Here is a 26866-nt window from a genome sequence, read left to right on the forward strand (position 1 = left end):
AAGCACAAAGCGCAGTGTGTCGTTCACAGGTCTTTATTTAACACGGTGGCTTTGGGAAAACAGCACCTTTACCTCCTCTGTCACTCACTGTGAGCTGTAAATCACATGATGCTGTCACTGACATGACACTGTTGATCGGTCAGCTCTTACAAACCCTCATCAGTTACACCAACACCGGTCTGCAAAGGCCACAGTGTCTTCCAGCTTTAGCCACCACAGTGATTTAGGACTGGTTAACCATTTCACATGGCCGACGTAACATTTTAGAAGAGAAAAAAAACATTCTGGAGATTGAACTGCTGTATATAGGTTGTTACTGAAACCACCACAACAACTAGGATTAATGTTGTGTGTGTTTGTGAGTGTGTCTGTGTGTGTGTCTGTGTCTGTGTCTGTGTGTGTGCGTGTCAGTAAGTACGTGAGTGAAACACACAGTGAGCTGTCAACATGTCCATCAATCCACTGAGCCTTTCTGTCTCTCTCACACACACTCACACACACACTCACTCACAGAAGCACATCAACATGACCCCAATGTCACACACTCGAGCACTATCTCTCTCAGGTCATGTCTTCTGCCTTCACCCGTGTAAATAATTTAAATGGAGTGAAACAGTGAAATTATTTGTGGATGGTTTTCCATAAAGAAGCATATATCTGTGAACCTTTTTAAATGAGAAATACTGCAGTTTTTCAGATGGAGAATACTGCACCTTCCCCACGACTACTCTGTACAGCCAGTGTTATCAGTTGCAGTGGAAAAGAGAAACCCCACAATGCAGCCACTCAGCAACTTCTCCTATCACAGTAATGGAAACACTGTTTGTGTGTCCAGGGTTGTTCATTTTCTGCCTCGGATGATACTCAATTCCCAGAGTTGATGTGATCCCACACAGGACAATACAGTACATTCTCAACACACAAGCTCGTCTTCGGATTTCTCTCTCAAGTACACATAACCAGTATCACATTCTGTAGCTGCTATGTGGATTTGAAGAAATTCTTTGAAAGTTGTGAAACCTGATTTCTGATGGAATAAAAGTCCTGGAGGAGGAGGAGGAGGTAGGGCAGTGTGTAATACTACAGTAATGAACTACTTACAGAGGCTGGGCTCATGAGTTGAGGCCATCTTCTCACCAAGTGATGGGTCCCTCTTCTGGTCCAGCTGGTAGCTACTGGCTGGGGCTCTTCTGGATGGGCTGGACTGTACGGCTCTCACTTCCTGGTTAGGGAAAGAGAGCGAGGGAGGGAGGGAGGGAGGGAGGAGAGAGAGACAAGAGGGGCAGGTGAGTATATTATCAGAGGAAACACCTGTGCTTTCGCAGAAAGGGGTGGTGATTGAGGTACAGGTCATAGCTCAATCGGCACACACACACAGGCTGGTATACACACACACACATGCCCATATCTGAAAAATGATCCATCCAGTGAGTGTTAGGTGTCATTGAACCCCTGGACACCAGTGGAACATTATAGTTGGTAGCGAGGATGTCTGTGTCTGTTGACTGGATGCCAAACAAACCTCTGAACTTACAGCGCAAACACTGACGACCTTGAATGTGCAAAACAGGCAACGACTGGGCAAACAAAACACTCCACTGAATTTTAATTGGCAAACTCCTGGTGTGTGTAGCAGCTTAAGGCTCCACCCTTCAACAGAATTGTAGGTTACACAACTACCGTGCTAGACAAAACGCAATATTATAAGGCAAAACATGTCTTGTTGTTAGTGGTATATCCTTGAGGCATATAATCTTGTGTTTCCTAAAGTGTTTTTTTGTCAAATGTAGAAACCAGTAGAATAAGCACGCCTAGTTTTCTTGCAAATCAGAACTGTCTGGAACAGACACACCTATGTGTTGTTTTCCAAGAACTATTTGCAAATCAAATGTGTTCCCTGTGGTATGTCATCTACAGATTCCCAGCGGGACCTGGGGAAGAGTGACAACAAGCAAACAACAACACAAGGACACAACAGACAATGCTCCAAAACACACTGCCACAATCAGAGAAACGCACCTGAGACAAATCTGGGACACACACAAAGATACAATGTATTTGAAGGGCATGTCCACACCGCTTGTGCATTGTGTCGAGGTTACAGGTCCCAAAACAGCGTGAACAGAGTTAACCTGTGGTCTGGGTTCCTCGATTGATTGAATGTGGGACTAAGTCCCTCACACTTCAAGCTTTGTCAACAGCAGTACAGTAGTAAACGCCATGTAGCTGAACGCTCCATTCTGAGACTGTACAGCTCAAACCACACTTCTCCTCAGGAACGAGCTCCCAGCCTCCCACTGGATCGTGTTACCATTTCTGTTGACGTCTCCTGTTATTTAATAATGATAAATAGTTGCGTTGTGTGTTGCTCCAGAGATGTTTAAGAGCGTCGTTAGCGGCAATAGAACTGATGTTTGAACAGCATGTGTGTCTGTGAAGTGGGGATTGACGGTATAGAGAGGACTGTGTGCTAATCTCGAGACGAGGGTTCCATTCAATCTAATCCACAAGGGGATTTTGGAGTTAAAGCTCCTGTAAATAATAATGCTCCACTACAAACATGTTGGCACAGTGAGTTTATTTTACTGTTTACAAGAATCCAGTTGCACATTGTATCACAGCAAGCAAGTGGTGTATTCTAATTGATTTCATTGGATAGGGCCCGCAGTCATGTTACCGGGCAGACTCGAGCCCCTCTGTGGCTATTCAGCTCTGAGGTCAGATGTCAACAAACAGGACAGGATGTAGAACATCTTTATCAGCGGAGTGAGCATTTACATCACATAATATAGGCAGCAATTATATGACATATTTCTATACAAAACATGTCATATCTCTACTGTGTATATATACAGTTGAAGTCGGAGGTTTACATACACTTAGGTTGGAGTCATTAAAACTCGTTTTTCAGCCACTCCACAAATTCCTTGTTAACAAGCTAGAGTCGGTTAGGACATCTACTTTGTACATGACACAAGTCATTTTTCCAACAATTGTTTACAGAAAGATTATTTCACTTATAATTCACTGTATCACAATTCCAGTGGGTCAGAAGTTTACATGCACTAAGTTGACTGTGCCTTTAAACAGCTTGGAAAATTCCAGAAAATTATGTCATGGCTTTAGAAGCTTCTGATAGGCTAATTGGCATCATTTGAGCCAATCGAAGGTGTACCTGTGGATGTATTACAAGGCCTACCTTCAAACTTGGTGCCTCTTTGCTTGACATCATGAGAAAATCAGCCAAGTCCTCAGAAAATAATTGTAGACCTCCACAAGTCTGGTTCATTCTTGTGAGCAATCTCCAAACGCCTGAAGGTACCACGTTAATCTGTACAAACAATAGTAAGCAAGTATAAACACCATGGGACCACACAGCTGTCATACCGCTGAGGAAGGAGACGCGTTCTGTCTCCTAGAGATGAACGTACTTTGGTGCGAAAGTGCAAATCAATCCCAGAACAACAGCAAAGGACCTTGTGAAGATGCTGGAGGAAACAGGTACAAAACTATCTACATCCACAGTAAAATGAGTCCTATATTGACATAACCTGAAAGGCCGCTCAGCAAGGAAGAAGCCACTGCTCAAACAACGTCATAAAAAAGCCAGACTACGGTTTGCAACTGCACATGGGGACAAAGATCGTACTTTTTAGAGAAATGTCCTCTGGTCTGATGAAACAAAAATTGAACTGTTCGGCCATAATGACCATGTTTGGAGGGAAAATGGGGACGCTTGCAAGCCAAAGAACACCATCCCAACCGTGAAGCACGGGGGTGGCAGCATCATGTTGTGGGGGTGCTTTGCTGCAGGAGGGACTGGTGCACTTCACAAAATAGATGGCATCATGAGGATGGAAAATTATGTGGATATATTGAAGCAACATCTCAAGACATCAGTCAGGAAGTTAAAGCTCGGTTGCAAATTGGTCTTCCAAATGGACAATGACCCCATGCATACTTCCAAAGTTGTGGCAAATGGCTTAAGGACAACAAAGTCAAGGTATTGGAGTAGCCATCATAAAGCCCTGACCTCAATCCTATAGAAAATGTGTGGGCAGAACTGAAAAAGCGTGTGCGAGCAAGGACGCCTACAAACCTGACTCAGTTACACCAGCTCTGTCAGGAGGAATGGGCCAACATTCACCCAACTTATTGTGCGAAGCTTGTGGAAGTCTACCAGAAACGTTTGACCCAAGTTAAACAATTTAAATGCAATGCTACCAAATACTAATTGAGTGTATGTAAACTTCTGACCCACTGGGAATGTGATGAAAGAAATAAAAGCTGAAATAAATCATTCTCTCTACATTTCACATTCTTAAAATAAAGTGGTGATCCTAACTGACCTAAGACAGGACATTTTTACTTGTATTAAAGGTCAGGAATTGTGAAAAACTTAAATGAAATGTATTTGGCTAAGGTGTATGTGAACTTCCGACTTCAACTGTACATATATGGTCATTCAGCAGTATAGTCATGTATTTCATCACCCATTCCCATTAAATTAGATCAAATGTTTTCTGCTTTTCTCCACTATCATGCCACAGCATCTCCTGTTCTGAAGAGGAATGGGGGTCAGATAAGCCACAGACAGGAGGCCATTTCCCAGGGCTCCCTGTTAGCCAGATCTTGTCCTCCATATGTTCCCGTTGGCCCTGCCACAGCTTCAACGTCAGCCTCCCCGTCAGCCTTCCCGTCCAGCCTGGGGAATTACTTCCCCTTACGCTCCCCTTGACAGACTGACATCATTAATAAGGTACGTGCTTCAGGAAATCTGCCAGCCTCAGAGACAATCCTGCAGGAAAAATAAATAACTATTTTAAGGGTGTCTCACTAATGAATTCAATGCCACCCATCCAGGATATTAATGCTGATATGACAGCGTGGACAGGTGAGGCCGGTCAGACACTTGTCAGGGGAAACCACGGCGATGACATCAGTTTATTATATGGAGCTGAAGATTAGGAAGTGACATCGCGACCTGTTGTTTTGTGTCACCTGGAGGTGCACTCATGCACAACCATGCCTATTAAAATCCAGTGAAGCACGTCATACAGCAGCTATAGGTGATCTCTCTCTCTCTCTCTGTGTCTGTATAGAAAAAGGAGTTCTGGCTGAGATGACGGACTAGAAGGGGTTGCTGAGGGAAATGGCAGCTCATATGTGACTGACTCACCGCTTGGAGGGATGCTTTATTTCAAATGATGCACACACAGATGCACATATACACACCACCAAGCCGGATTGCTCCTGGCTAGGAGGTCTAATGTTGTGAAAGCTGCCTTATTGCTTTCCTGGCACAACATGAAGTGACATGAAGATGACTCATCGGGATCCACAGTTGATAGTCAAGACAGAGACATACCATTAGGCTGTAGGAGGCATCTGCCTTGCTGCTGGTGGAGAACATCTCAGTTTTCTTTCCTCACCTTAAATCAATCCAATACTTTACTAATCGATCCGATGTTTTGAGTAACAGCGTCACAAAACTTGCTTCACCTGAGCACGTACTGTGCCTGAACAAGTTTGATTTCACGTTCTCCTCCTCTTAGTGAAATAACAAAGCTTTAGTTTCTGGTTTGGAAGCTTTTGTTGAAACAGCAGATATTTCCTGTCTTTGAAGGTCACCCAGAGGCACTTAACAGACTCCAGAGTGTCTCATCCAAACCTTGGCACGAGCTTCTCTTTCCATCTGAGTTACTTGTTTGTATCCAATGCCATAAGCTCTCCTCACAATCCAAAAGTTTTACAGTGAAGAATATTGTACAGTACAATTCTCTATTGACTCTAACCATTATTAGGACACACAGGCCACTGATATCCACCCACTTATATTTCACTCTCAAGCCAACACAGTCACAAAAGAGTTGCAGCGAGGATAGAAAGATAGAGATGAGAGCCGGGAGAGCAAGAGATAAAGGGGGATACCTAGTCAGTTGTACAACTGAATGCATTCAACTGAAAGAGATAGTGACGATAGTTGGCAGTAGAAAGCCTAAATACTGTAGTATATTTGACCTTTCAGCTTCCCTATCAAATCTAGACATTTCAAGCAGACTATTAACAACAATGACAAATGATTTGATGCAAAAACCTAAGAAAGAAATTGTGAAACATGTCCAACCAAAAACATAGAGATCCAGAAAACCACAGCCTACGCTTTCACTACGGTGAATCACCAAAACAATACAGAAAACCACAGCCTACGCCTTCACTACGGTGAATCACCAAAACAATACAGAAAACCACAGCCTACGCCTTCACTACGGTGAATCACCAAAACAATACAGAAAACCACAGCCTACGCCCTCACTACGGTGAATCACCAAAACAATACAGAAAACCACAGCCTACGCCCTCACTACGGTGAATCACCAAAACAATCCAGAAAACCACAGCCTACGCCTTCACTACGGTGAATCACCAAAACAATCCAGAAAACCACAGCCTTCGCCTTCACTACGGTGAATCACCAAAACAATACAGAAAACCACAGCCTTCGCCTTCACTACGGTGAATCACCAAAACAATCCAGAAAACCACAGCCTTCGTCTTCACTACGGTGAATCACCAAAACAATACAGAAAACCACAGCCTTCGCCTTCACTATGGTGAATCACCAAAACAATACAGAAATACACTACGGAAAAAGAAGAAGCAGCACGTCAGAAACCAGCTCAATGTATTTGAAGAATCCATAGAATCTAACCACTTCTGGTAAAATTGGAACACACTAAACAAACAACAACACAAATAGTTATCTATGCAAAACGGAGATGTATGGGTAAACCACTTATCCAATCTTTTTGACCCTACAACAAAGATCACCAGCAAAGACATATACATGATCAATAAAAAATCTTAGAATCCACTGGATTCTCCAATTACATTGAATGAACTACAGGACAATTTCTTCAGTGAAAACAATGTACTGAGCAAATGTCAAATGGGCTTTTTACTAAATTAAGGTATGACAGACCATGTATTCACCCTGCACACTCTAATTGACATACAAACAAACCAAAAAAAGACAAAGTTTTCTCATGCTTTGTTGATTTCAAAAAAGCTTTTGACTCAATTTGGCATGAAGGTCTGCTATATAATTACAAAAAATCTGCTATGCAATAATAAAATGGTGTTGGGGGAAAACAATCTAAAATCCATGTACACAAACAATAAATGTGCCAAAAAACACATTTATTTCCAAAGGGTGTTGGGGGTGAGAAAGAGATGCAACTTGAGCCCCTACGTCTTCAACATGTATATACATATATATATATATATATATCAACGAATTGGCGAGGGCACTAGAACAGACTGGAGCACCCCGCCTCACTCTACTAGAATCTGAAGTCAAATGTCTACTGTTTGCTGATGATCTGGTGCTTCTGTCCCCAACCAAGGAGGTCCTACAGCAGCACCTAGATCTTCTGCACAGATTCTGTCAGACCTGGGCCCTGACAGTAAATCTGAGTAAGACAAAAATAATGGTGTTCCCAAAAAGGTCCAGTTGCCAGGACCACAAATACATATTTCATCTAGACGCTGTTAACCTAGAGCACACAAAAAATGATACATACCTAGGCCTAAACATCAGCACCACAGGTAAGTTCCACAAAGCTGTGAACAGTCTGAGAGGCAAAAAGGGCCTTCTACGCCATCGAAAGGAACATAAAATTCGACATCACAATTAGGATGTATGAGACACATATTTATCTCAGATTACACAGATCCACAAAGAATTTCAAAACAAATCCAATTTTGATAAACTCCCATATCTATTGGGTGAAATACGACAGTGTGCCGTTTTGTGACCTGTTGCCACAAGAAAAGGGGAACCAGTGAAAAACATAAATATGGGTTGTATTTACAATGGTGTTTGTTCATTTATTTTCCCTTTTGTACTTTAATTATTTTAAAATCGTTATAACACTGTACATGGCCATAATATGATATTTGAGATGTCTCTATTCCGTTGAAACCTTTGTGACTCTAATTTTTACTGTTAATTTCTGATTGTTTATTCAACTTTTGTTTATTGTCTATTTAACTTGCTTTAACACTGAAAACATATGTTTCCCATGCCAATAAAGCCATTTGAATTGAATTGAGAGGTAGAGAGAAGGATACGGAGAGAGAGACAGAAAGGGAGCAAGAGAGCGAAAAACAGAGAGTGCGAGAGGAGACATACAGACAGGCACATAGTGGAGAGATAGAGAGAAGCTGAGTAGAGAGAGAGAGAGAGTGTGTTGACGGAGTGGGCCCAGCTTGGCTGTGGCGTTTCCAAGCAGGTTTGAGATGATTAGGAGCCTCTGTCTCGCTGGGCCAGCTGACACACACAGAGGAGCTAAACAGTACTGTGTGCCAGATGGCCAGACGGCCAGACAGACAGGCTGCAGAGGTGTCATATGTTGTATGAGTGGAGAGCACTATTCTAGGCACCAGGGTTTATTGTTGGTAACAACTCTCACTCTATCACACTCATCACAACACAGGACATCAAACCCAGAAAAGCCCCAGCTACAGTGGTGGGTTAGTGATGATGTAACACTCCTCTGAGTGTAGGCTACTTTGCACTGGATTTATGGAAGGTGTAGGAAGTACTCTGAAAAAGTTGTGTATAATCATTTTTTTCCCCAGAACATTTCTGAGAGAGATGTGTAGAGAGATGGCGAGTTGGAACCACAGAGAGTCAACATGAAAAAAATAGAGTGTGGTTCTGAAATGTGCTCGTCATGCTTCAGCATAGATGGGACTTGTTTATGAAGTACAGTGACCTGCTTGTTAAGTCCCGAGAACCAATATCTCTCTCTCTCTCTATCTCTCTCTCTCGCTATCTCGTTCACTCTCGCTCTCTCTCTCTCTCGCTCTCTCTTTCTCTCGCTCTCTCTTTCTCTCGCTCTCTCTTTCTCTCGCTCTCGCTCTCTCTCTCTGTCTCGCTCTCTCTTTCTCTCGCTCTCTCTTTCTCTCGCTCTCTCTTTCTCTCGCTATCTCTTTCACTCTCTCTCTCTTTCTCAATTTCAATTTAAGGGCTTTATTGGCATGGGAAACATATGTTAACATTGCCAAAGCAAGTGAACTAGATAATAAACAAAGTGAAATTAACAATAATAATTAACAGTAAACATTACACTCACAAAAGTTCCAAAAGAATAAAGACATTACAAATGTCATATTATGTGCAAATAGTTAAAGTACAAAAGGGAAAATAAATAAACATAAATATGGGTTGTATTTACAATGGTGTTTGTTCTTCACTGGTTGACCTTTTCTTGTGGCAACAGGTCACAAATCTTGCTGCTGTGATGTCACACTGTGGTATTTCACCCAGTAGATATGGGAGATATTGGATTTGTTTTCAAATTCTTTGTGGATCTGTGTAATCTGAGAGAAATATGTGTCTCTAATATCGTACATTGGGCAGGAGGTTAGGAAGTGCAGCTCAGTTTTCACCTAATTTTGTGGGCAGTGTGCACATAGCCTGTCTTCTCTTGAGAGCCAGGTCTGCCTACGTCGCCTTTCTCAATAGCAAGGCTATGCTCACTGAGTCTGTACATAGTCAAAGCTTTCCTTAAGTTTGGGTCAGTCACAGTGGTCAGGCATTCTGCCACTGTGTACTCTCTGTTTAGGGCCAAATAGCATTCTAGTTTGCTCTATTTTTTGTTAATTCTGTCCAATGTCTCTCTCTCTCATTCTCTCTCATTCACACTCTCTCTCTCTCTCTCTCTCTCTCTCTCTCTCTCTCTCTCTCTCTCTCTCTCTCTCTCTCTCTCTCTCTCTCTAGGCCATTCTCTCTGTCTCTTCCCACTGGGCCTATGCGTAATGAATGCAAATCATGTTTTACTCCCTTTCATCAGGCTCCTCTGCCTCTAAATGTTTACTGAGCGCTGCCAAACACCAACTCCATCCGACGCTATTTATACGTACGAGTGACGGATCTAAACCGGTATATCCAGATCCTTCTCCATTTCCAGACAGTGACTTTGGACATAAGCTGAATCAGGGGCCCCTTGTTCATCAATACCGATACAATGTTCTGGGGATATAGGCCTGGTCTATCTTTGTTTATATGAATATAGACAGGTGGAAGTAAAATAAACTAGCTGCGAGTGTGTTCTCAGTTTGACCAACGGTGCTGCTGTTAATGATTAAGCCGTCACTCCGAATACCGTTCGTCATCCAGTAAGTTATAAATAAAGCTTTAACAGGTTTGGAAAAAAACAACAATTTAATCTATTTCGCCATGGCAACAGTCACAGTAGCAGCCAGGTCTGTGTGAGGGGACGTTATGAATTATAGTGCTGTCTTTGTCTCAGAGCAATATCTACATAAATGATTAAACTGTAAGCCCCGTGGTTGGTGTGGTAATCCGTTAGCATGCACGCTCCGGTGCCGTTCTGGGTGTCATCATAATACTGTTGAAAAAAAAGAAAAGGGCCCTGAAACACAGAATCATGCTGGTGGTGAAGATGGGTTATGACGATAATGAAGATGACTGGTGAACAATAGGAAAGGAATGCTCATATGCACATAACAGTAGTACAAGGTGAATGCTTTAGAAAGGGAAACTCCCAATCAAATTCCCTACCCGTAGAGTATCTAGAATAGAACCTGTTGTAGGTCAAGTCAATGGAAATGGAAAGCCAGGTGAGGATGTGGCCTGGCCATTGGTTTAACTATACAACAGATAAGTGCTGGTAATAATTGGAATGTCTAGCGTTCAGAGACCAACTCCTTTGTCATCTGGCCGTGTGGTTGGACTCATACAGCCGTGACTTCATTAAATGATTTGAATCAGTGAAACTGAGACGAGGTGGAAGTGTCTCATAGAGCTAATGGAATTTTACAAGTGAGCCATGAGGGCCGGGCTGGGCTGGACAAGAGAGGGCTGGAAGAATGGGTCAAAATGAAGGGGTATTGGTATGGGTGTTAGTAAACTGTAGCCTTAATGTTGTCGTGTCTTTGGCTATGCCAGATTAATTGCTATGACATGCTATTCTATAAAATAATTTCTCCGTAATTAATATTACCTGATTGAACTAATCATGTAAATGTAATTAACTAGAGAGGGACACCACAAAATAATATTTATAGAGCTGTTATCTTCCGAATAAACTCTTAAAGATTTAGTAATATTTTACATCCATAGCAGTCACATTAATCGTCATTTTATTCAGTCTCATCTGAAAGTTGTAAATCCTTGGTTATCTGCAAGAATCCTGGCTAACAAGTTGAATCAGCAATACAAAATTGGGTTTAATTATTTATTTACTAAATACCTAACTAATTACACAGAATCACACATACACAATTAAATCATAACTTGATCACAAATTGCCGTCATAAAGAAAAACGTCCCTAGGGGGCGGAATAGATATGACAGCTTGTTACACAAAGGGAAGGGGCTGAGTTTTAGTGAAAGAGCGGGAGACTGGAACAGGGTCGAAGCTGTGCTATCGTAAATACAGTATCTTATGCATTCTAAATTACCGCCCATTTGAAAAGGAAAATGCAATAAATATTTACTCTGAGCTGCGCTTCAGTAGGTTGGTGGTAGATGGAAGACCGTCTTGCCAAACCGAGTCCTCTGTCCTTTGAAGAATGTCTCTGGTGGTCACTGGATACGTTGGAGTAACGTCGTGTGTAGTAGACGGGATACTCTGACTGTCCTTCCTAACCTACGTTTGTAGCAGCTGTTGCTAACTCAACGGCTAGGAGGTATCACTTCTGTAGTGAATACGAGTTCAAAGTTCATACCATTTACAACCAAAGTCCATGCTGATGTTGGCTCAGTTCTGTAGTTATTATCTGAACCATTCTGACATCGGATCGTCATCCTAAATGTACCCGGAAAAGGAAGTTATATTTTTGTCAATGGCTTTTATAGTGGAGGGAGAGGGGTGTATCTGAAACGTTTATAACCCATGTCTCTTCACAGGGGCAGGCCCCTGGTTGAGCAGAAGCCAAGCTTATGAAAACCCAAATCTCTCATTTGGAAGCTAAAATTACATTTAATCTCTTCACAAGTAATTTCATATTCAAACATTTGAATTAAACAACAATTCCATGTGAATCCGATACCTCTGACGTTTAGACTTTCCACAGTAGAGTTTATGTCATTCTATCATTGATGAGAATGTGTCAGAGGGCAACCGAACTGACATAATATACCTTAAGTACCACCGCATATGTTCAGTTGGTCGGATTATCAGAATATAGTTCATTTCCCCCCCAACTTCTGATGTTCTCAGAATCTCTATGTTATAGTAGGGAGAGAGAAAAAGGGGGAAAGAGGTATTTATGACTGTCATAAACCTACCCCCAGAACAACGTCATGACAATGTCAACATAACATTAACCATTTGGAGCTTTAAAAGAGGCTCTCATACCTGTTTTCCAAATACCACTTCCTGTCAACCAGGGCAGCCAATGAAATGACAGTAAACACAATTGACTAACCCCTAAATAAAACACACAAGCATACACATGATGTTGTGTCAAGTGTCAAGTTACCTAGCTGATAATTATGCATATGGGACACATTAAGCAGTGTTCAAAGCCTCCATAAAAATGAAAGACAATCATTCTCCGGTCTAAGGCATTGCATCTCAGTGCTAGAGGTGTCACAACAGACCCTGGTTCAATTCCAGGCTGTATCACCGTGATTGGGTGTGTCACGTTCCTGACCTGTTTTCTGTTGTTTTGGTATGTGTTTAATTGGTCAGGGCGTGAATTTGGGTGGGTAGTCTATGTTTTCTGTTTCTATGTTGGTTTAATGGCTGCCTGGTATGGCTCTCAATTAGAGGCAGGTGTTTGGCGTTTCCTCTAATTGAGAGTCATATTAAGGTAGGTTGTTTCACAGTGTTCGTTGTGGGTGGTTGTCTTCCGTGTCTGTGTATGTTGCGCCACACGGGACTGTTTCGGTACGTTTGTTCGGTTTTTGTGTAGTCTGTTTTCCCTGTCCGTGCGTTCTTCGTGTTACATGTAGTTCTTAAGTTTAAGTCTGTTTAGGTCGGTTTGTTATTTTGTAATCCTTCCAAGTGTTTGTTTTCGTCTTTCGTCTTTGTGTTAATAAATCATTATGTATGCACAACCCGCTGCACGTTGGTCGAATCACTACTCCTCCTCTTCGTATGAAGAGGAGGAGGAACGCCGTTACAGGGTGTCTCATAGGGTGGCGCACAATTGGCCCAGCTTCATCCGGGTTTGGCCGGAGTAGGCTGTCATTGTAAATAAGAATTTGTTCTTAACCGACTTGCCTAGCTAAATAAAGAGAAATGCTTTTGCAGTACATCCAACACAGTACAGAGGTACGGTAGCTACTCAAGCTGTGAAGATCAACCTAAGCTCCCATGTACATTCCCACCCGCACGTGCCACCATCTGAATGTGTGCAGACGCCTCACATTTAAGTGTCCAACTGGACTTCAGGATATGTCACATTTAAAGCCACCCATGACATCAAGCTTCATAAGTCACAGTGGGCTGTATATTTAGAGTCTGAATGTCCCGTGAAGTGAGGATGGGGCTATCTATCTCAGAGAACCCCTAGGACCTCCAAAAACAAACACCAGAGATTAAATCCCTGGTGAAATAACAGGACAATGACACAGGATGTGCCGTGCTGTGGTGACATAGAATCTATCTCCGTGCCATGGTGTGGTGACATAGATCCTATCTCTGTGCCATGGTGTGGTGACATAGATTCTATCTCTGTGCCATGGTTTGGTGACATAGATTCTATCTCTGTGCCATGGCGTGGTGACATAGATTCTATCTCTGTGCCATGGTTTGGTGACATAAATTCTATCTCTGTGCCATGATGTGGTGACATAGATTCTATCTCTGTGCCATGGTGTGGTGACATAGATTCTATCTCTGTACCATGGTGTGGTGTCATAGATTCTATCTCTGTGCCATGGTGTGGTGTCATAGGATCTATCTCTGTGCCATGGTTTGGTGACATAGAATCTATCTCTGTGCCATGCTGTGGTGACATAGATTCTATCTCTGTGCCATGGTGTGGTGTCATAGAATCTATCTCTGTGCCGTGCTGTGGTGACATAGATCCTATCTCTGTGCCATGCTGTGGTGACATAGATCCTATCTCTGTGCCATGCTGTGGTGACATAGATCCTATCTCTGTGCCATGCTGTGGTGACATAGATCCTATCTCTGTGGCATGGTGTGGTGTCATAGAATCTATCTCTGTGCCGTGGTGTGGTGACATAGATTCTATCTCTGTGGAGTGATATATGCTGTATGACTTTGGTTTCTTCATTATAGACCTACCTGTTGAGGTATGTAACTTTTATGTATGGCTTCAGATTGCATTTGGATTACAGTTGTTAACTGGATTCGTTCTGACATTTGTGATTTATTGTTTTTGATTATTATTTGACATTTTTGCTGCACTGTTAGGAGCTAGTAACACAAGCCTTTCACTGAACCCGCTATAACATCTGCTGAACTATGTACAGTACGTGACCAATAAACTTTGATTTATTAAACAGCTATGACGTTTATAAACACTTTAGTGGTTAGCTCTATTGTTTCTCATCTATAACAAATGTCATGTTTTATTAAAATCTAAATATCAGATGATAATGAAAATTCGTATGAAGAGGAGGAGGAACGCCGTTACAGAACCACCCACCAAACCCAGATCAAGCAGCGGGTTAACGGACAGCAACGACAGCAGCAGTGGGTCAAGGAGGATTGGACATGGGAAGAGATTCTGGACGGAGAAGGACCCTGGGCAGAGCCAGAGGAGTGTCGCTGTCCCAAGGCGGAGCTGGAGGCATCTAAAGCGGAGAGGCGACGATATAGGCAGCACGGAAGCAAGGCTGGAAGCCCGCAAGTACAACCCAAACATTTCTTGGGGGGGGACTAAAGGGTAGTGTGGCGAAGTCAGGTAGGAGACCTGCGCCAACTTCCCGGGCTTACCGTGGAGAGCGGGAGTACGGGCAGACACCGTGTTACGCAGTAGAGCGCACGGTGTCTCCTGTATGTGTGCATAGCCCGGTGCGGGTTATTCTACCTCCCCGCACTGGTAGGGCTAGATTGAGCATTGAGCCAAGTGCCATGAAGCCGGCTCTACATATCTGGCCACCAGTACGTCTCCTTGGGCCGGCTTACATGGCACCAGCCTTACGCATGGTGTCCACGGTTCGCCTACATAGCCCGGTACGAGTTATTCCACCTCCCCGCATTGGTCAGGCGATGGGGAGCATACAACCAGGTAAGGTTGGGCAGGCTCAGTGCTCAAGGGAGCCAGTACGCTTACACGGTCCGGTATATCCGGCGCCACCTTCCCGCCCCAGCTCAGTACCACCAGTGCCTACACCACGCACCAGGCTTCCAGTGCGTCTCCAGAGCCCTGTTCCTCCTCCACGCACTCTCCCTATGGTGCGTGTCTCCAGCCCAGTGCCTCCAGTTCCGGCACCACGCACTAAGCCACCTGTGCGTCTCCAGAGCCCTGTACGCACTGTTCCTTCTCCCCGCACTCGCCCTGATGTGCGTGCCCTCAGCCCGGTACCTCCAGTTCCGGTACCACGCACCAGGCCTATAGTGCGCATTGAGAGTCCAGTGTGCCCTGTTGTTGTTCCCCGTACTAGCCTTGAGGTGCGTGTCTTCAGTCCGGTACCACCAGTTCCGGCACCACGCACGAGGCCTACTGTGCGCCTCAGCAGGTCAGAGTCGGCTGTCTGCCCAACGCCGCCTGAGCCATCCGTCTGCCCAGCGCCGTCTGAGCCATCCGTCTGTCCAGCGCCGTCTGAGCCATCCGTCTCTCCACGCCGTCTGAGCCATCCGTCTGCCCAGCGCCTTCTGAGCCATCCGTCTGCCCAGCGCCTTCTGAGCCATCCGTCTGCCCAGCGCCTTCTGAGCCATCCGTCTGCCTAACACCTTCTGAGCCATCCGTCTGCCACGAGCCATTAGAGCCGCCCGTCTGTCCCGAGCCATTAGAGCCATCCGTCAGTCAGGAGCCGCTAGAGCCGTCCGTCAGTCAGCAGCCGCCAGAGCCGCCAGCCAGTCAGGAACCTTCCAGCCAGTCAGGAGCCGCCCGAGCCGCCAGCCAGTCAGGAGCCGCCAGAGCCGCCAGCCAGTCAGGAGCAGCCAGAGCCGCCAGCCAGTCAGGAGCTGCCAGAGCCGCCAGCCAGTCAGGAGCTGCCAGAGCCGCCAGCCAGTCATGAGCTGCCAGAGCCGCCAGCCAGTCATGAGCTGCCAGAGCCGCCAGCCAGTCATGAGCTGCCAGAGCCGCCAGCCAGTCATGAGCTGCCAGAGCCGCCAGCCAGTCATGAGCTGCCAGAGCCGCCAGCCAGTCATGAGCCGCCAGCCAGTCATGAGCTGCCCTCCAGTCATGAGCTGCCCTCCAGTCATGAGCTGCCCTCCAGTCATGAGCTGCCTTCCAGTCATGAGCTGCCCTACAGTCATGAGCTGCCCTACAGTCATGAGCTGCCCTACAGTCATGAGCTGCCCTACAGTCATGAGCTGCCCTACAGTCATGAGCTGCCCTACAGTCCGGAGCTGCCCTACAGTCCGGAGCGGCCCTACAGTCCGGAGCTGCCACTCAGTCCGGAGCTGCCACTCAGTCCGGAGCTGCCCTACATTCCGGAGCTGCCACTCAGTCCGGAGCTGCCACTCAGTCCGGAGCTGCCACTCAGTCCGAGGCTGCCACTCAGTCCGGAGCTGCCACTCGTCCAGAGTTGTCCCTCTGTCCTGAGATACCTCTTTGTCCTGAGCTACCTCTTTGTCCTTAGCTACCTCTTTGTCCTTAGCTACCTCTTTGTCCTGAGTTGTCTCCTCTATTGTGGAGGGGCCTTAGTGAGGGTTCCTGGACCATGGTCGGGGGCGAGGGTCGCCACTCAAAGGACGCTAAGGAGGGGGACAAAGACAGTGGTGGAGTGGTGTCCTCGCCCACCGCCGGAGCCGCCACCGCGGACAGATGCCCACCCAGACCCTCCCCTTGAGTTTTAGGGGTGCGCCCAGAGTTCACACCTTGAGGGGGGGGGGGTTCTGTCACGTTCCTGACCTGTTTTCTGTTGTTTTGGTATGTGTTTAATTGGTCAGGGCGTGAATTTGGGTGGGTAGTCTATGTTTTCTGTTTCTATGTTGGTTTAAGGGTTGCCTGGTATGGCTCTCAATTAGAGGCAGGTTTTTTTTTTGGGGGGGGGGGGTGGATCAGCTTAATATTGCGGAAAGAATGTTGCTTCCAATGTAATTGTCTGCATCATTTCCAATCCCCCATATTTTTTGGGGTAAATATATATATCCATTCACGTATGCATACATATACACATATATACATACACATACCTACATAGACATACATACTTTTTTAAAAGAGTATACCTTTATTATTATTCCCCGCAAACCCTATCACCGATCCCCCAATTGGAGTAAACTGATAAACATTTCTGTTTTTACCTTCAATTTATACATCTTATACACATTTTACAGACACAGTCTACTTTATAATAGTTCTCTCTTGTTTGTTCTTAGTCCTTCCTCTATTTCTGTTGTCCATCCAGTTTGATTTCCACTTGTAACTGTGCTATTTCACAATAGCTCCGCACCTATACACATTTCACAGATCCCGTATGCCCTACATTGTTTATCTTGTTATTAGTCCCACCCTTCAGCTCCACTCAACCTTTCCCATCTATCTTCCAACATCATCCATTTCGGATTTTTATTTGCCATATATTTTTCAACTGTGCTGTGATGCTTCACAAAAGATTTGAATCTTCCTATTCTCATAGCTTCCACGGATTGTAAATTAAAAATAAACATTTTTGCTAAAATAATTATTATGTTATTGATTGATTGACTATGGCTTTTCAAATCCTGCAGTATTGCTATCTGTAGCGTTAGTTCTACGCAAATGTTGCAATTCTTCAACCATTCCTGGACCTGTGACCAAAAACGAGCTACATGCGGACAATACCAAAATAAATGGTCTAATGACTCTGCCTCCTCACAGCAGAATCTACAGAGCTGGGAAGATTGTATCCCCCATATATATAATATTCTATTAGTTGCAAGAATTTTGTACAATAATTTAAATTGAAAAATTCGAAGTTTTGAATCCGGCGTTGTTTTGCGTATCAATTCATAAACCATGTGCCATGGAATGGGTACATCGAAAATCTCTTCCCAACTATTTTGCAATTTATATGGCACAGCTGTAAGTTTTTTGGTCCTTAAATGAAATTGGTATATGTTTTTATTTATCACACTTTTCTTTAACCATTTATGTTCTTTAATATAAGGCCGACATACAAGTTCCTTACTTTTATCCCCTTCCACCTGCCTCTTCCATTTTTGTGGTAATTCCGCAATTAATTGGTTGTAATTTTGGGTAGAGCAGACATTTCCATATGTCTGTGTTAGCTGCATGTGTGACATTACTCCACCAGTCCTCTTTATGATATCATTCACAAAAATTATATATTTTTTGAACATTTCTTTGATAAATACAGTTTTTTTTATCAATTACTATATTTGAATTTAACCACAAGATTTGTTGTACTATTTGTTCCGTCCTTTCAGGTGGATTAAACTGAAATTGTAACCAACTTTCTAAGGCTTGTTTAAAAAATAAAGATATTTTGGAAATTATTTCCTTTTCAAGCAACCGAAAGTGAGCAGGTGTAATCTGAATAAAGGGAAAAAGGCCCATTCTTGAACATAGGATGAGACATTCGTACCAATCTACTAGAGAACCAGTTTGGATTTAAGTATAACTTTTGTATGACTGCCTTTAGTGAGAGGTCTAATGCTTTAATATTTAATAATTTCTGCCCTCCGAATTCATATTCGTTATATAAATAGGCCCTTTTAATTTTATCTGGCTTGCCGTTCCAAATAAAATTGAATATTTTTTGTTCATATAATTTAAAAAGCAGGTCACTAGGTGTAGGCAAAACCATAAGCAAATAGGTAAACTGTGATATGATTAAAGAGTTAATCAGGGTGATTTTCCCACAAATAGACAGGTATTTTCCTTTCCATGGTAGCAAGATCTTATCTATTTTTGCTAACTTTCTATAAAAATTTATTGGAGTGAGATCATTTCTTTCTTTTGGGATTTGTATACCGAGTATGTCCACATCACCGTCAGACCATTTAATTGGTAAACTACATGGCAATGTAAAATGTGTATTTTTTAGTGATCCAATACGTAATATGGTACATTTATCATAATTTGGTTTTAATCCAGAGAGGATAGCAAATGTATCTAGATCCTCTAAGAGGCCGTGGAGAGTTTCTAGTTGTGGTTTTAAAAGAAACATGAATCATCAGCGTACAATGACACCTTAGTTTTTAGGCCCTGGATTTCTAATCCCTTAATATTAATGTTTGATCTAATTTTAACAGCTAACATTTCGATGGCAATAATAAATAGATATGCCGATAGTGGACAACCTTGTTTTACTCCTCTAGATAGTTTATAACTTTCTGAGATGTAGCCATTATTTACTATTTTACACCTAGGGTTACTATACATAATTTCTACCCATTTTATAAGAGATTCCCCAAAATTGAAATATTCTAGGCATTTATATATAAACTCCAGTCGTACTTTATCAAAAGCCTTTTCAAAATCAGCTATGAAAACCAGGCCTGGTGTCCCCGATATTTCATAGTGTTCCATTGTTTCCAGTACTTGCCTTATATTATCTCCAATGTATCGTCCATGTAAAAAACCTGTCTGATTAGGATGAATAATATCTGACAAAACTTTTTTTATTCTATGCGCCAAGCATTTTGCTAGGATTTTTGCATCACAACACTGAAGTGTAAGAGGTCTCCAATTTTTTAAATGGACTGGATCTTTATATATACCACTTGGGTCCTGTTTCAGAAATAATGATATCACACCTTCTTGTTGCGTGTCTGATAATCTATCATTTATATAGGAGTGGTTAAAACAAGCTAATAATGGTCCTTTGAGTATATCAAAAAAATGTTTGTATACTTCCACTGGTATGCCATCCAGTCCTGGAGTTTTCCCATCCTTAAAGGCCCCAATTGCATCAAGTAGTTCCTCCTCTGTAATTAGGCCTTCACATGAGTCTTTCTGTACAGATGTTAATTTTACATTATTATTAGGGAAAAAATCCATACAATTAGTTTCAGTTAGTGGAGATGGAGGAGCCTGAAATGAAAATATATTCTTAAAGTACTTTACTTCCTCTTTCAAAATATCATTTGGTGAATCATGCGTGACTCCATCATTTGTAACAAGTTTTAATACGTTTTTTTTGGTAGCATTTCTATATTGACGATTGAAAAATAATTTGGTGCATTTTTCCCCATATTCCATCCAGTTCGCTTTATTTTTGTAATATATTACACTGGATCTTTCTTGAATAAGTTCCTCCATTTCTTTTTGTTTTTCCTCTAACTTATTCTGTGCCTCTATGGTACCGTTTTTATTGTTATCTAACTGTACTGTTAGTCCTTCAATTTCCTTTGTTAATATGGACTTATTTTGATCGAAATTGCTTTTGTTTTATAGATGAGTACTGAATTGCATGGTCTCTAAAGGCACACTTAAAAGTGTCCCATACAATATGGGGATCTGCTGTACCTATGTTATGTCTAAAAAAGTCAGTTATAAATTCTTCTGTCCTAGTTCTAAACAATTTATCATCTAGTAGGCTTTGATTAAATTTCCAATATCCTCGCCCACGTGGAAATTCTGTAAGAGTAATATATATGCCAATTATGTGATGGTCCGACTGCATTCTGTCCCCTATCAAACACTTTTTAACTTTTGGTGCCAGAGAGAATGATATAAGAAAGTAGTCAAGGCGACTAGCTCGATTAAGCCTCCGCCATGTATATCTCACTAGGTCAGGGTATTTAAGTCTCCATATATCCACTAATTCCAATACATCCATGACATTCCTGATTTCCTTAAGTGCCTGAGGGTGATAGTTTGTAGTGTGATTTCCTTTCCGGTCCATAGAGGTATTTAAGACCGTATTAAAATCTCCCACTATAATAATAGAGTCTAGTGTTGCTTGTAGAGTTGATACATTCTTATATATATTGTCAAAGAAGCTTGGATCGTCATTATTCGGACCGTATAGGTTAATAAGCCATATATGATTATTGTCCAATAACATATTTAAAATAATCCATCTACCTTGAGGATCTGTTTGGACAAGTTGCACATTTGGATCAAAGTTATTATTAATTAAAACCATCACCCCTTTTGAATTTCTTTGCCCATGGGAGAAATATATTTTGCCACCCCAGTTCTTTTCCCACAAAACTTCATCTAAAACTGTCGAATGGGTTTCCTGTAAACAGTAGATATTATAATCCTTCTCTTTTAGCCAGGTAAATACTGATCGTCTTTTCTTATTATCTGCTAAGCCATTACAATTGTAACTGGCTATACTTATTTCACCACTTACCATAATGAGACACACCTTTCAATTATTTTTATCAAAATATATGTTTGTAAACGTCCTATTAAAAAGTAACATAATGATTGAGTGTCTATATAGTTGTACCATGACATTTGCATCTCCACTAAGCAAACCTCCAATTGGTCCCCACTATTCCACCCGCCAAAAGCCCCCATCTCGAGTTGGGTTGTCATCCCAATGCCCGGCAGACCACCCCCGACCCCCCGCATCGCACAGCCCCGGACCGACTGGGATCCATCCTTCGAAAAGTGCACACAGCACCATCCACCGAACCGAAGCAGATCCATTGCCAAATGCATTTCCATCGCCCTCACCTCGATTTTTATTACATATTGCTGTGAATCATCCTCTATAGTCCCTAACATCTTTTACGTCTTCCTTTGCAACAGTTGTGGGATACACACATACACCCACACACATTCAGCCCTTACCCCCACACAACCATAAGCTCACCCTCTCAACAATTGCACCATCCCAGAGCCCAACTCAAGATGGGTCATGATTTACAAATGTACTTGCAGTTGCAGCTGCATGAGAAGGCCTGCAAGACCGCGCAAAAAATGAGCATAAATGTAGAGATTTATTTACCATTGTCACATCCTAGATGATGGAGGTCAAATGTACACCTTCTTCCTGAAACACCCACAATACGGTCATCCATTTTGACCATGTTCCCAAGCATCTCCATGCAGTCCGATTGGTTTCGTGCCACCAGGGCCACAATAATATACCCCCTCTCTGAATGTCCGAGTGTGACCCCCTCCCCATGGGTTACTGCAGCTAGTGTTGCCAGCACTGCCACTGCCTGGGTGGGGGCACCCCACCGGAATCCCCACCGGCTAGGTACAAGGTCGTCAAGGTTCTCATTAGCAGCTTTGAGAATTTCCTTGTTTATTATGCTCTCCCTTTAGGGGGCTTTGGCTTTGCAGGACCAACCCTGCCAAGCAGGCTCAGAATCTTGAGGGGGCAGTGCTGCTCATGGTCCCTGTCCTCATTTTGGCTGCATACAGACCGTTTACAGCATGCACATAAAACAGTTAGGGACTTCTCCTTAGTATCTGGGCCATTCATGTGGGTGTCTAGGGTATAGGGCCATGGACCGTACCATTAAAATAGGATGATAAATAATTAGTTATAATTTATTTTAAAAATGTAGTTCCCCATGATAGGACAATAAATAAATAAGACATATAATTCATTATAAAAGTATATCCATCATTTGAACAACATTGAAAGCCCTCTCATACCCGGCCCACAGCAATACACTGGCTCTGGGATATGCAACTATTTCATTACTCACTCACTCAACTTTCCAAACATAACAAATAAAAATAAACACACACCACACCATCCACACATACTGTGCCTTCTGTTTACTTAGTTTTTATCTTCACTATGTAGAAATAGTGCTTGTGTTCAATTAGTTATATGTGAAGATTTATAGAAAAGCTATATTTTGTATTGTATTGTTACAATCAGTAACCGGGCTTGAATTGTGTTTAGGCAGGTGTTTGGCGTTTCCTCTAATTGAGAGTCATATTAAGGTAGGTTGTTTCACAGTGTTCGTTGTGGGTGGTTGTCTTCCGTGTCTGTGTATGTTGCGCCACACGGGACTGTTTCGGTGTTTGTTTTCGTCTTTCGTCTTTGTGTTAATAAATCATTATGTATGCACAACCCGCTGCACGTTGGTCGAATCACTACTCCTCCTCTTCGTATGAAGAGGAGGAGGAACGCCGTTACAGGGTGTCTCATAGGGTGGCGCACAATTGGCCCAGCTTCATCCGGGTTTGGCCGGAGTAGGCTGTCATTGTAAATAAGAATTTGTTCTTAACCGACTTGCCTAGCTAAATAAAGAGAAATGCTTTTGCAGTACATCCAACACAGTACAGAGGTACGGTAGCTACTCAAGCTGTGAAGATCAACCTAAGCTCCCATGTACATTCCCACCCGCACGTGCCACCATCTGAATGTGTGCAGACGCCTCACATTTAAGTGTCCAACTGGACTTCAGGATATGTCACATTTAAAGCCACCCATGACATCAAGCTTCATAAGTCACAGTGGGCTGTATATTTAGAGTCTGAATGTCCCGTGAAGTGAGGATGGGGCTATCTATCTCAGAGAACCCCTAGGACCTCCAAAAACAAACACCAGAGATTAAATCCCTGGTGAAATAACAGGACAATGACACAGGATGTGCCGTGCTGTGGTGACATAGAATCTATCTCCGTGCCATGGTGTGGTGACATAGATCCTATCTCTGTGCCATGGTGTGGTGACATAGATTCTATCTCTGTGCCATGGTTTGGTGACATAGATTCTATCTCTGTGCCATGGCGTGGTGACATAGATTCTATCTCTGTGCCATGGTTTGGTGACATAAATTCTATCTCTGTGCCATGATGTGGTGACATAGATTCTATCTCTGTGCCATGGTGTGGTGACATAGATTCTATCTCTGTACCATGGTGTGGTGTCATAGATTCTATCTCTGTGCCATGGTGTGGTGTCATAGGATCTATCTCTGTGCCATGGTTTGGTGACATAGAATCTATCTCTGTGCCATGCTGTGGTGACATAGATTCTATCTCTGTGCCATGGTGTGGTGTCATAGAATCTATCTCTGTGCCCTGCTGTGGTGACATAGATCCTATCTCTGTGCCATGCTGTGGTGACATAGATCCTATCTCTGTGCCATGCTGTGGTGACATAGATCCTATCTCTGTGCCATGCTGTGGTGACATAGATCCTATCTCTGTGGCATGGTGTGGTGTCATAGAATCTATCTCTGTGCCGTGGTGTGGTGACATAGATTCTATCTCTGTGGAGTGATATATGCTGTATGACTTTGGTTTCTTCATTATAGACCTACCTGTTGAGGTATGTAACTTTTATGTATGGCTTCAGATTGCATTTGGATTACAGTTGTTAACTGGATTCGTTCTGACATTTGTGATTTATTGTTTTTGATTATTATTTGACATTTTTGCTGCACTGTTAGGAGCTAGTAACACAAGCCTTTCACTGAACCCGCTATAACATCTGCTGAACTATGTACAGTACGTGACCAATAAACTTTGATTTATTAAACAGCTATGACGTTTATAAACACTTTAGTGGTTAGCTCTATTGTTTCTCATCTATAACAAATGTCATGTTTTATTAAAATCTAAATATCAGATGATAATGAAAATGTTGATATTGCTCCTCTATGATGTGCATTAAAACGATATGTTAAAACACCACAAATTATTAAGAAGTTGCAATATGGCTATGTCTCTATATTCACATTAAATGTGTATATGACTTGTGAATACACATATATTTTTTAATTTTTTAATTTTACCGTTATTTTACCAGGTAAGTTGACTGAGAACACATTCTCATTTGCAGCAACGACCTGGGGAATAGTTACAGGGGAGAGGAGGGGGATGAATGAGCCAATTGTAAACTGGGGATTATTAGGTGACCATGATGGTTTGAGGGCCAGATTGGGAATTTAGCCAGGACAGCGGGGTTAACACCCCTACTCTTACGATAAGTGCCATGGGATCTTTAATGACCTCAGAGAGTCAGGACACCCGTTTAACGTCCCATCCGAAAGACGGCACCCTACACACAGGGCAGTGTCCCCAATCACTGCCCTGGGGCATTGGGATATTTTATTAGACCAGAGGAAAGAGTGCCTCCTACTGGCCCTCCAATACCACTTCCAGCAGCATCTGGTCTCCCATCCAGGGACTGACCAGGACCAACCCTGCTTAGCTTCAGAAGCAAGCCAGCAGTGGTATGCAGTACCAGTCAAAAGTTTGGGCACACCTACTCATTCAAAGGTTTTTCTTTATTTTTACTATTTTCTACATTGTAGAATAATAGTGAAGACATCAAAACTATGAAATAACACATATGGAATCATGTAGTAACCAAAAAAGTGTTAAACAAATCTAAATATATTTTATATTTGGGATTCTTCAAAGGAGCCACCCTTTGCCTTGATGACAGCTTTGCACACTCTTGGAATTCTCTCAACCAGTTTCACCTGGAATGCTTTTCCAACAGTCTGAAGGAGTTCCCATATATGTTGAGCACTTTTTGGCTGCTTTTCCTTCACTCTGTGGTTCAACTCATCCCAAACCATCTCAATTGGGTTGAGGTCGGCTGATTTTGGAGGCCACGTCATCTGATGCAGCATTACATCACTCTCCTTCTTGGACAAATAGCCCTTACACAGCCTGGAGGTGTGTTGGGTCATTGTCCTGTTGAAAAACAAATGATCGTCCCACTAAGTGCAAACCAGATGTGATTACGTTTTTCTGCAGAATGCTGTTGTAGCCATGCTGGTTAAGTGTGCCTTGAATTCTAAATAAATAATTGACAGCGTCATAAGCAAAGCACCCCCACAACATCACACCTCCTTCTGCAGGCTTCATGGTGGGAACCACACATGCAGAGATCATTTTACCTTCTCTGCATCTCACAAAGACACGTCGGTTTGAACCAAAAATCTGAAATTTGGACTCATCAGACCAAGGGACAAATTTCCACCAGTCTAATGTCCATTGCTTTTGATTCTTGGCCCAGGCAAGTCTCTTCTTCTTAGGTGTCCTTTAGTAGTGGTTTCTTTGCAGCAATTTGACCATGGCCTGATTCATGCAGTCTCCTCTGAACAGTTGATGTTCAGATGTGTCAGTTACTTGAACTCTGTGAAGCATTTATTTGCGCTGCAATTTCTAAGGCTGGTAACTCTAATGAACTTGTCCTCTGCAACAGAGGTAACTCTGGGTCTTCCTTTCCTGTGGCAGTCCTCATGAGGGCCAGTTTCATCATAGCGCTTGATGTTTTTTGAAAATTTTCCGGATTGACTGACCTTCATGTTTTAAAATAATGATGGACTGTTGTTTCTCTTTGCTTATTTGAGCTGTTCTTGCCATAATATGGACTTGGTATTTTACCTCATATGGTTATCGTCTGTATACCTCCCTACCTTGTCACCACACAACTGATTGGCTCAAACGCATTAAGAAGGAAAGAAATTCCACAAATTCACTTTTAACAAGGCACACCTGTTAGTTGAAGTGCATTCCAGGTGACTACCTCATGAAGCTGGTTGAGAGAATGCCAAGAGTGTGCAAAGCCGTCATCAAGGTAAATTGTGGCTACTTTGAAGAATCTCAAAAATAAAATATATTTTGATTTGTTTAACACTTTTTTGGTTACTACATGATTCCATATGTGTTATTTCATAGTTTAGATGTCTTCACTATTATTCTACAACGTAGAAAATAGTTTAAAAAGTAGGTGTGTCCAAACTTTTGACTGGTACTGTATACTGTATATATAAAAAAAGATATATTTATATATACATACATCAATCCCTGAGGTCATCTCATTAGGATAGCATGATGATTAAGCAGAAGC

The 26866-nt window shown here is 42.7% G+C and overlaps 1 protein-coding gene across 2 annotated transcripts in view; it reads right to left on the bottom strand.

Annotated features, from left to right (window-relative positions):
* The window catches only part of LOC129840425 (xin actin-binding repeat-containing protein 2-like), a 65214-nt gene that overhangs the window by 30201 nt on the left and 8147 nt on the right, over positions 1 to 26866 (bottom strand). For both annotated transcript variants that reach the window (XM_055908300.1, XM_055908299.1), the window contains one exon: positions 1102 to 1222. In XM_055908300.1, coding sequence (XP_055764275.1) covers positions 1102 to 1222 — 121 coding nt within the window. The remainder of the gene's footprint in view (positions 1 to 1101; positions 1223 to 26866) is intronic.

This window comes from Salvelinus fontinalis, chromosome 41 (assembly GCF_029448725.1).
Source record: "Salvelinus fontinalis isolate EN_2023a chromosome 41, ASM2944872v1, whole genome shotgun sequence".
Lineage (NCBI taxonomy): Eukaryota > Metazoa > Chordata > Actinopteri > Salmoniformes > Salmonidae > Salvelinus > Salvelinus fontinalis.